Raw genomic sequence first — 11,869 nt, 5'->3', positions numbered from 1 at the left:
TCTCGCGAGAACTGAGCCTGTTGCGGATTGGCACGACGTTAAGACGTTTAACAGTTGATACAATTGATCTAGTGCGCTTGCGTGATTGATCCGTGGCGGGCGACCTGGCTGTCTCGCTGAGTGTACAGGGTCAGTGCTGGACAATCCACAGTAGACCTTAAATCGGTGGGCGTTCTACAACCAAACCAGTAAAAACTCTTTCGGTTTCCGGGATCTCTTTCCTGTTTATTAAGCCAGACTTTCTTTCGGCTCGTCAGGCGATGAATGGATTTGGCTCTGATCTTCCCTCCGACTTCCCGATTTAAGAGTGAAGAGAAAGCGGATTAGGTTCTGATCTCGCCCCCTTCTAGTACCACTTCCCCTCGTTGTAGTCGATCTTTTAAGGGGACCCCACCCGGGAGCGTGGCCTCGGGCTGGGGTTAAAACCCGTGCCCTTGGGACTAGAAGACATTCCTTCCCGTGGGAGGCTGGAGGGGGGGGGGGGGGTAGGAGTTCCACCCTTCTGTTCCTGCAAATGTGAGGGACACATCCTTTTGGGAAAGTAGGGGCTTGGGGATGGGGGACGGGGGTTCAGCCACAATTCTGTGAATTTCTTTACCTTTTTTCATGAATGCAAGGTCTTTGGCGTCACCGAGAAGCACTTTTTGTTGTTGTACTCGAAATAATTAGGGATCCGATTGCTGTTTTGAAATAACTGATCTGGTAGCTTCGAGATTTCTCCCACCTCTTTTTAACAGATGATACTGTCTCCTGTTTCAGTTCAAGATGCCCTTTGAAACTCAGGCATTGTCTCAAGATGAACTCCGAAAGAGATTGTATCAGACATTTAAGAATCGGGGTATTTTGGACACCCTCAAGGTACTTTTGGGGTATCTTTTTCTAATAAACAAAAGATGTGGCATGGTAGTGCCAAAAATAGGTGAATTTAATGGTAGTTACATTGTTACCAATGTAAGATAGGACTTAAATTTTTTTTTTTTTATATTGTATAGTTTTGAATTGTGGTTTCATTTTGGAGTTTTAAGTGCAGAATTGTATACATTAAAAAGACAAGTTTCATATTGAAATAATCATTTTAATAACAAAAACGTTTTGATAATGTAACATTTTGTAGAGCTGCTATTCGTTCTTTAATATTCTGAACCTGACATTTTTAAATTTTATCAAACTTTAAGTGTAAAACAGAGAGAGATTCTTGAGCAAAACACTTTTGGTAGGTTGTGAAGGGATAATCTTTAGTTTTGGATAGAATGATAAACAAAATGCTTCATTTTTGGCAGCAATCTCTGAGGATCTTGTTCTGCTTATTGTTCATAAGTGGAAAGTAAGGAGAAAATGTCTCTTTCAGAAGACCTTCCTTTAGCAGTTTGTAGAAAAAAAGTTAAAAATTAAATTGTGATACACAATCAGGAAAGTGCTGTTTAAAAACTAGCTGTTCAGAAAAAAAGAGAATGTACTTACAATTTATTATCTTAATTAACATGTATCTAGACTATCAACAAAACAATATTTCAAGTTCCCATTTGTAGTTTGTGCCCACCTGTAGTAGAGCATTCTGAATTTATATTGATCTGATCAGTAACGACTCTCACAGTGATGTTTTGGTCTTCTAGAAGGACAGCAACCAATTTCTAAGGTGTAAATGCTCACACTGAATATTTAACAATTGGCTTTACTTGTTGGAGGAGCCAACACATACCTGCCACTTAAGGTGGTTTTTGAAGCTGCTTGTTGCGGGTAATTAAAATTCCAATATATAGAAGAAAATAGATACAAACTAATAGGAGGTACCCAGCTGTTTCATAGTTGCAAGCCAGCTTACTGATACTTTGTTAACAATAGAATATTTCAGAAAGATTTTTTAAATGTACTCTCTTCTTTTTCTTTTTTCTTTTTTTTTTTCGAGGTAGACTCAACTTCGAAACCAGCTCATACATGAATTGATGCAGCCTGTTTTGAGTGGAGAAGTACAGCCACAATCCATTCCTGTTGAAGGAAGCTCACTATTAGTTGGAGCTTCTAATAGTCTTGTAGCAGATCACTTGCGTAGATGTGGCTATGAATATTCACTCTCTGTTTTCTTTCCTGAGAGTGGATTAGAAAAAGAAAAGGTAATCATCATTTCTCTGCCTTTTGATACACTTTGATTTTCTGTCCTTTATTTTCCTCTCATCCATAAAACAACATTTTAATACTTCAAATCGACCTTAAATCTATATGGTTTCTCAAGCTGAATCTCCTCCCTTTTACATCTAACTGGAAGGGAACAATATTGAATCAGTGTTAATGTAGAAAGATACTCTGTCCTCTTTGTAAGGGAGAAAGAACCTTTCTGGATTGAAAGAAGGAAATTTAATATACTAGCTACTTTGATTAAAGAAAAATATTTTAGAAAGATTTTATATATGTTCCTAGGAATTCCTGTTATTCTTAGACAGTCTGTCTTGGGCAATTTGGACCTTCTTTGAATAGTCTAAATGACTACTTTAAACTTTTTGGAAATTTAGCTAAGGGGACACTTAAGAGTTAGGGATTGGGACAGGAAGCAGTATGCCAGCTTTATTCCTACACCCTTTGTGGAGCATCATAATGTTTGTTGTTCAGTTAGTTATATCAATTAGACATAACTTTGTGATCCCATTTGTGGTTTTCTTGGCAAAATAGTAGAGTGGTTTTCCATTTTCTTCTCTAGCTCATTTTACAAATAAGGAAACTGTAATAAAGAGATTAAGTGACTTGCCCAAGTCACACAGCTATAGTAAGAATCTGATGCTGGAATTCTGAACTCAGGAAGAGAATTCTTCCTGACTCCAAGCTAGCTGACCTCATCATAAAAATTTTTTGAGTTACTATTTAGTGATCTAATGATTTTGAAGCATAAAAGTAGCCACCCATCTAATAGTATTTGGATATTTTCTCACAAAACAATCTTATAAGATGTTTTGAGTTATATTGATTTATTTATAATTCCAATTGAAAGCTGTTTTTCTACAGCGCTAGTGGTATTATATGAAAAATTCCATTTATTAGTTAATTTTCCTTTTTTAGAAAGTGGATTCATATTGTTCTCCATTTTTATAACTAGTAATTAGACATTGTGGTGGATAAGAGTGTTCAACCTGAACACATTCAGAGACTTACTTGCATGGTGACCTTAGGCAGATCATGTCCTCTTTGATTCAGTTTTCCTGTCTGTAAAACAAAACTAATATCACCTACCTTCCAACATTGTTGTGAGAATCAAATGAGATAATTTTTTAAAAAAGTGTTTAGTACAGTGCCTAAGATAGAGCAAACATTATATAAATGTGACCTTTTATTATTAATATTCTCTGATTCTATGTTTTGATTCATTTAATAAATTTTTTGAATTTTTTGCTATAGAAGCTATCTAGCTATAGGATGATAGATTTGTGGGTTCAATGTTATTTTGTATAAAAATTAAATTTGTTAGTGTAGTTATACTTGTACAATTAATTCCAATATTATTGTGTTTATCTTTTCTGATTTTTAAAAAATTTAGCATACCTAAAATGACATAATTTTATAACACTAATTTTTAATTTTTAAAGGTATTTACTATGCAAGATCTACTCCAGCTGATTAAAATCAACCCCAAATCCAGTTTCTACAAATCATTGGTAGTATTATTTTGGATTCTGTAAATTATTTTGGGTTTACTTATACAGTTGAATGAAATTAATCCTTTTTTTTTTTTTTTTTTTTAGACATCAAAGATTCAAAAAGAGAACCAAAAAGGTACAAGATTCATGTAATTATGCTAGAAGTATGTAAATTACTATTTTGTTCATTTATAAAGGGGGAAAATAGTGTTTTAATTTATATTACTGAGTTTGAATTAAATAATTGGATACTCTTTTTCCCAAATATAATTCCAAGATATTTTAACAGTTTTCAATACTATTATTTTCTATTCCTGAAAAAAAGTGATTGATATTAATTTTTTTCCTTTATCTTTGGTGAATATGCAAAGAATCTATGACCATTTCAGCATGGGAACACTTTATCCCTGCAGAATATCCATGAATTAATATATAAATCCTAGAGAGTTTCCCAAAACTTAGAAATTAAATAATTTGTCCCATGTTATGGAGGGACCATCTCAATTCATCCTGATCTTGCCCAGATGGTTCCAAAGGAGAGAGAGGTTGGTGAGTTTGCACAGATGTCCCTCACTTAAATCCAATTTACTTGTAAGTTATGGCATCACCTTCCTGATTTTTTGGTCCTCTTCCAGAACAAAGACAAACAACCATCAGAGAGTAGTTGTAACTGCCCTCTTGGGACCCAACTGACCAATTCCATTTGAACAATCATTTCTTCCTCTCTCCCTGCCTTACTTCCCTCTCTGCCTTCTCTTCCTTCCTTCCTCCCTTCCCTCTCTCCTTCCTTCCTTGACTTCTCTTCTTCCCTTCCTCCCTCTCTCCTTCCCCTTCCTATTATCTTTTTCTCCTCTCCCTCTGTCCTTTCCCTCTGTCCATCCATATAGGGTATCATACCCTTACCTACAGGTGCTTTGTCCAAAGAAATGTAAATTTTGATCTCTGAAACCTTGAAAGATATCTTGGGGTTTAATAGCTAGATTTCTTAAGGACCATGCCTTAAATCCAAATTATTTTTATTTTTATTTTTTTATTATAGCTTTTTATTTACAAAATATATACATGGGTAATTTTTCAGCATTGACAATTGCAAAACTTTTTTGTTCCAATTTTTCCCCTCCTTCCCTCCTACTCCTCCCCCAGATGGAAGGTTGATCAACACATGTTAAATATGTTAAAGTATAAGTTAAATACAATATATGTATATACATGTCCATACAGTTATTTTGCTGTACAAAAAGAATCAGACTTTGAAATAGTATTCATTTAACTTGTGAAGGAAATAAAAAATGCAAGTAGACAAAAATAGAGGGATTGGAAATTCTATGAAGTAGTTCATACTCATTTCCCAGAATTCTTTTGCTGGGTGTAGCTGGTTCAATTCATTACTGCTCTATTGGAACTTATTTGGTTCATCTCATTGTTGAAGAGGGCCACATCCATCAGAATTGATAATCATATAGTATTGTTCTTGAAGTATATAATGATCTTCTGATCCTGCTCATTTCACTCAGCATCAGTTCATATAAGTTTCTCCAGGCCTTTCTGAAATCATCCTGATGGCCATTTCTTATAGAACAATAATATTCCATAATATTTATTTAAATCCAAATAATTATAGCTTTCATTCATTGGCCAATCGTAGGTCCCATCCCAAGCCTCACTTTGTTATTGTTTGGGCCCTGATGGCTCGATGTGAATGTAATCAGCAATTTTTTGTGTTTTTGCCAGAAACTCTTGAGTGTCTTCCCCTCTCATTCATACACACACATTATGTATGTATGTATGTATGCACACACACACATACATATATATATATGTATATGTACATACTTTTTTTTTTTTGGAGTAGGGAAAAGAGGCCATTCTTTGCCTTATTTCTTACCTAGCTTTAATAATTCAAACTGAAGCTTGGAAAAGATTTTAACCAAAAAACAAGGTCTCCTACTGCATCTGGAATCATCTCTGATCATTCTGATCTATATCTTGCCACTGAACACAAATGAATTGGTGGAGGCTGGTGATTTTGAACAGCCATTCCTCACTTAAACCCAATTTATTTGCAAGTCATGGAATCACCTCCTGATAGTATGGTCCTCTTTGAGAATGAAGGACAAACAACAACTATGTTATTGTAGAGGTGAAATTTGAACCTTTGTCAAGTCTAGCATAATGTACTGCGTTTTTGTTTGGTAACACAGATAAAAGAATGGAAGACAGTAACATAATTCATAGCAAATTACACAAGAGTATTGTAACTGGTATTGGTCAGCTGGGGTGGTATAGTGGATAAGAGTTTTGGCTTTGAGATTAGGAGGACCTTCCTTGTTAGAATCCTGCCTTTCTTAGTGTTATCACCCAATAATATTCTGGATAAGTTTCCTAATCTCTGCCTCATTTTCCTTAGCTGTAAAAAGGAGATGTGTTTATAAACTAAAACATTATGTAACTATTAATTATTAACAAACTATAGCAAAATTCACTTAAAATTAATAAATTCACTTAAAAACCATATACATTTTTGACATCAGTCATCTTCTGATCATTCTATTTAAATAAATATTTGTTTAAATGAATTGAATTTAAATTTATTTTAACCATCCATTGGATACTATAGCATAGAATTATTTTTGATGTTGGATTTTTGTATTACTTAACATTAATTGAGTTGCCCAATAAATTGTCTTGTCTTTATAGTACTTTTAAATGTCCTAGAACAGTGGTTCCCAACCTTTTCAGGTATACCTACACCTTTGTAATTAGAAAAAAATTTAAGACTTTCACATGATAGTAGATCTATAATTAGTTTTTGATAAATTCATTTAAAAGTTAATGGCTCATGGCCAATTAAGTCCCATACATTGCAGATAACAAAATTTATACAATTGAAGTTAAAGCATTAGCTTTTAGAATAATTATGTAAAGTATGGTAATTGGTTTTAGAACAATGGAAATGTGCAATAAATTTTTGAATAAGTTTTTTATCTGTTGCAATATAACAGAGGATTTGATATTTCTGATTCATTTGTTACAAAGTAATGTAATTATAGAAAACAAAATTTAAAAAAATTAAAATTACTGAAAATTGTATCTAAAGATGAGCCTACATTCATGGATAATAAGATAAAATGTGGATATTGTTATTTAAAATTTGAACAGCAAAGAGTGAATTTTCTTTAAATCTTCATATATATGTCAGAAAGTTTAGAGAACTTTATCTCAGTAAATTCTCATACAATGAAGTTGGATTACCTAAAGAATTATCTAAAATCAGTAAGGTTTTAAATGTTATATTGTTATCTTTGTAGTGTTTTTCAATAGCTGGGCTAGAGTAACTTGATCAGTGTGCAAAAAAGAGCTTTAATGACTCTGATGAACTAGAAGTAATCGATAATCATAGATTGGAAGATTTCAGGACTAGTTAAGTCATTGTTTTTAATTCAAAATTGCCTTATTATCTTCCAATAAAAATGTTAGTGAATCTTTAGACACTTTAAATCCAGGTTGTTGTTTTTTTTTTTCTTAAAAATAGGAATGCTAGAAAGCATAACAAGTCTTTCATTAACATTAAAATTTTGTTTATCAGAGTATGAACTTTTTTTGATTATTTTCTTCAAAATATCAGACTTTAGCTGCTTAATAAAAAAAAAAAAAAACTTAATTCTTTTGAAATTTTTTTTCAATGAACAAAAATCTGTCTTTTCTTCCTCTAATCCCAAACACTGTCCTTTCCAATTAAATCAGAAGTTGATTGGTGGATTCTATTTTCACTTTGTCCTCTAAAAAGATCCATGGAGTCATGAAGTGTTGGACATGATTGAAATAATTGAACAAGACTAAGATTTCTTGAAATATCATGTCTAGGCTCTTTTTTTTTTTTTTTTTTTTTTTTTTTTTTTTTGTCATAACATTCAGGTAGTCCAATTTTAAAACTTTTTCTCCGTGATTTATTTTCCACTTAAATTATTTTAACCTGTGAGACAATCTTACATTTTCTTCAATTTGATTTTGTTTTAATATTTCTTGGTATCATATGGAATCATTGATTTCTGTTTGGTATGGTACAAAAAAAAAAAAATTGGTATTTGAATTTTCAGGGAGTTTGTTGAGTATGGCTCTTGTTCCAAATTGTCAATTCCTTTTTCAGTTCTTCTGTAACTTAATGCTTTTCTGTTTTTTTATTCTAGCTCTTTCATTAAAAAAAATTAAGTGATTTAAAAAAATTTCTTCAAGGAACTCTAGTGGAATTTCTGGCTAAGTAGGGTCTTTTCTTTGAGACTTTGTTTGAAGATGTTTTGGAGTCATTTCCTTCTTATGGCTTTATATCTTAAGCCTACCTATCACCATAATAGTTCTTTATGGTAGGAGTCTTTTTTTTTTTTTTTTTTAATTTATTTCCTTATTCTTCAAGTCTATTTTCTGTCTTCACATTAGATATTAAATCTTCTGAAAGGAAAGTCTGGGATTATTCTATTGCTGCTTTCTTGAGGTATTGACAAAATCATAGGAACAACTCAGACTGGGGATCTATGAGCTTTTTTGTTCTCAGAGTGATCTGATCCATTCAAAGTCTGCTTGCTGTCCCCTGATCTGAACTCTGGAAGTTCTTAACTTGGGTTTGGGTCTGAGTACCAGTAAACTGTTTCTGGACTCAGCCCTAATTAGCTGGGCAGAAAACTGTGCTTATTAAGAAAGATCCACAAGTTTTTCTCTTTGGTCTAGGATTTCTGCCCAGGTTATTCCTTTACAGGCTTCGGACTGGACTTGAAGCTTAAGAAAGAGCTTGCTATTTTCTCTGTATGGCTTCTTGGACTACTCCAGAAAGCTACTTCTGAATGCAGGTCTCCTCACTTTCACCTCAGATTTGTGATCCATAACCAGGTAGTAGACTACTAAGACTCTAGTTTGTACCTACTCTTTTCATGTGAGGTATAGGTCTGGAACCTTGTCATGGTGTGCCACCTCTCCCTGGGTATCAGTGCCTTTTTGACCAAACCCTATAGCCCTTTTTATTTCCCTCTGCAAACCTATACTGGACGGTTGACTCATTAATCTTTTTTAGATTTCCAGTTAGAATTGAATCTGCCATATTTTCAGATCTCTTTGGAGGAGACTCACTAGCTTTCTTTCTGCTGTTCAACTGTTGTGGCTTTACTCCTCCATTGAATAAAATTTTAAAAGCAATTGAACCAATGCTTGCAGTAAAAGTTTTTTCACTGTCTATTTAATTTCCATTTTCTCTGCCTTTTAGAAACTTTAATGTCTGAATTGCATTTTTAAGTTCACAAAGCTAAAATGTGCTTTGTTTCTCTCATCATAATATTTTTATTCTGTATAATTATTTGGAAACCACAAAAAGCTGATGGAACTTTGAATTTTTCTTTGAATTAACTTGTATGTTTTATAATCTGTACTGTAGAGCAGGTACTCAGATATCTTTTCCTGTTTTAGAGATAATTTGACCATGCTTGTTTCATCAAATCTTTGTTCTAATGTAATAACTAGCCTGGCTTTGATTTTTATTTTTGTATTTTGTATTGGCAATGTTTCAATTTGAAATATTTTCTTAGATGCTTTAAAAATATTCCACAACTTTTTATAATATGGTACATAGCTGGACATCACATCCAGTTAGAGGTAATTTGATCATGCTGTTAAGTTTCATCAAATCTTTGTTCATGTAATAAATAAGCTGGCTTTTATTATTGTTTTTATATTTTCTTTTGTATTGGCAATGTTTTCATTCGAAATATTTTCTTAAAGGCTTTAAAAATTTTTTTTATAACTTTTGGCAATATGGTATATAGCAGGATATCACATCCAGAAACAACAGTAAATAAGTATAAGCTGTCATGTGGATACCCTCGACTAGCTTGACCTAGTCACATTAATTGAATTTTGACTCATATTACATATTACATATGATTTGGAATACTTATAAATCACACTAAGTGTAATTTGACATTTAAAAAAAAACTTAACATTATTTGTGATACATTATTTGTGATCCAGCTGTGACTTTTTTTTTTAATTATATATTTTTTCAATCACAAAAGCATTTTATATGCATACATTTGAAAAAGTAAAAATCTATATGTACATGAGACATTCAGGCTATGGAAAATATATTTGCTTATTTTACTGAGTTATTTTTGCAGTAACTTACAAAGCACCCTTTCCTAAATACTGGGAATATAGAACCTTGGAATTTTTACACTGGAGTGTTTCCATTTTTTTTAATGATAGATATTAATAAAATAATTCCTCTCTGTTCTTACTCCATTTGTGTCTTTATCAACAACACTCACCCTGCTCCAACTAGGCCATCCTTAGGAGGAATAGCAGTGTTGAAAATAATGTTATGGGGGTGGTCAATAGTCACTACCATAGAGATGTTAAGGCATTCAAGATATTCTTAAAATATAAATAAGCCCCAAATTTTAACTTTTCAAAGACCACCAGTTTATATAAGTGCTTTGAAATCGAATAGGCCCTTGTTTTGAAGGGCTATTTACAAAATAGTCCAATCCCTATGTTTTATAAGATAAAGATGTTAATTAAAAGTCTCTTGAGAAGTTTTGTTCTGTGGACGTTTGTCTTGTCTTCCTTTCAATGACAAATTAAATTGATAAATTATTTGGGGAGGTCACTTTTAGTATGCAAAAAGATTGTTTTAAAGAACTCATTTGTGTACTTAAAGAATAATAACACTAGAGCCTTCCCTCAGATTTTAACATTTCACAACTTTCACCTCTTAATTGTTTTAATTGCTTATTTTGAGATTTCTGAAGTTCTTAAATTTAAAATTTTAGGGCCTAAATTGGGCAATATAATTAGAAGCAGCTGTGCCAGGAGTCAGGAAGAATTCAAATGTAGCCTCATATACTTAATTGGTGTGATTCTAGGCAAGTCTTTGTATATTTCAGGATCCTCAGTGGTAAAATGGAAATAATAATAGCAGCTACCTTTCTGGGTGATTTTGAGGATCCAATAAGATATTTCAAAAGAGCTTAGCACGGTTCAAAAGAGCTTAAGTAGATGCCTAATAAGTGCTTGTTTTGCATTTTCCTTTCTTTCAATATTATATTTAATAAAGTTGAGCTCAGAAAGGGAAAACATACCAGGGTACTTTAAATATGCAGAATAATGCTACTGCTTTTAGTAAGAACAATATTACTTGTTAATTTAGTTGGTTTTACAACTCTATATTAAAAGGATTTAGTAAGTACTGAGCCCAGATCTATATCATAGTATAACCTCATATGTGGAAAAATCATTGAGGCTTATTGGACCATTGATAATTACCTTTCATTGACTTGCTTATGTATTGTTATTCTGATGTGTCATATATAAAGGGAGGGACTGGACCTGTAATTTGTTGGTTTAAGGAGAAAACTCTTGTCCTAGAATATCTTTCTAAGAGTTCTGAAAAGTTGTGACTTGCTAGAGTTGCATAGCTGTTATGTGTCATAGGTGATTCTTGAACTAAGATCTTACCTTGTTTCTAAGCCAATTCTTCACTGTGTCACTCTGCCTTTCATATATAATTCATTTTTTCCCTTTCTGATCAGGTTTCTCCTTATTGAAGAAAATTCTGTTTATTTAGCAGGATTTTTCTTTTTCAAAAACTTTAATTCCCTTTTGTCTTTATATCATCTTCATTTTAAAAATATATTCCTATCCAATGAACCATCCTTGTAACAAAGATTCAAAAAGAAAAATAGGGAAACCAGCAAAACAAACATCAGTTGTGTCAGTATAAATGATAGAGGCTCTATACCCATTGGAGATCATCACTTCTGCAAAGTTTTGTTCTTTATTAACTATTTTGATTAACTTTTTAGATGCTTGAAAAATCCTTGTTGTTTATTTAAGTGAGTGAATTGTAAATCATTAGACCTTGACTTTTTTGTTCTTTGGAGAAACTTTTTCTATGCTTATGTGAAGTGAAAATTTTTATTTTTAACTTTGATTCATACATTTTATAAATTTATATGTTGTGGTTTTTTTTTTTTTTTAAGGTTTTCTCATGCAGATTTTGATGGAATTGACAGAATATCATCTATCCAGGGAAAGTTGCAATATGGAGACTCAAACAAGTTCGGCATTATTGCCTTCTGGTGAATCTCTTGGTAACCATTGCTGTCCTTTAATTTTTACTGTGGATGAGGTGTTTTCTTTTTTCTTTTAACATATAAAAATGAGTCAGTATCCTATTCTATTTTATATCTTGTTAATCTTTTCAT

At 32.5% G+C, this 11,869-nt stretch overlaps 1 protein-coding gene across 6 annotated transcripts in view; it reads left to right on the top strand.

Annotated features, from left to right (window-relative positions):
- Nucleotides 1-75: 75 nt before the first annotated feature.
- The window catches only part of OFD1 (OFD1 centriole and centriolar satellite protein), a 41,542-nt gene continuing 29,748 nt past the window's right edge, over nt 76-11,869 (top strand). Inside the window, exons 1-6 of one of the 6 annotated variants that reach the window (XM_051984499.1) lie at nt 76-129; nt 760-858; nt 1,911-2,111; nt 3,573-3,641; nt 3,729-3,759; nt 11,645-11,755. In XM_051984499.1, coding sequence (XP_051840459.1) covers nt 766-858; nt 1,911-2,111; nt 3,573-3,641; nt 3,729-3,759; nt 11,645-11,755 — 505 coding nt within the window. In that variant the 5' untranslated portion in view covers nt 76-129; nt 760-765. Of the gene's footprint in view, nt 328-759; nt 859-1,910; nt 2,112-3,572; nt 3,642-3,728; nt 3,788-11,644; nt 11,756-11,869 lie in introns of those variants that run through there. The other 5 variants (XM_051984500.1, XM_051984503.1, XM_051984498.1 and 2 more) reach the window with 5 other exon arrangements.

Source organism: Antechinus flavipes, chromosome 3 (genome assembly GCF_016432865.1).
Source record: "Antechinus flavipes isolate AdamAnt ecotype Samford, QLD, Australia chromosome 3, AdamAnt_v2, whole genome shotgun sequence".
Lineage (NCBI taxonomy): Eukaryota > Metazoa > Chordata > Mammalia > Dasyuromorphia > Dasyuridae > Antechinus > Antechinus flavipes.
This window is presented reverse-complemented; position numbering and strand designations above follow the sequence as displayed.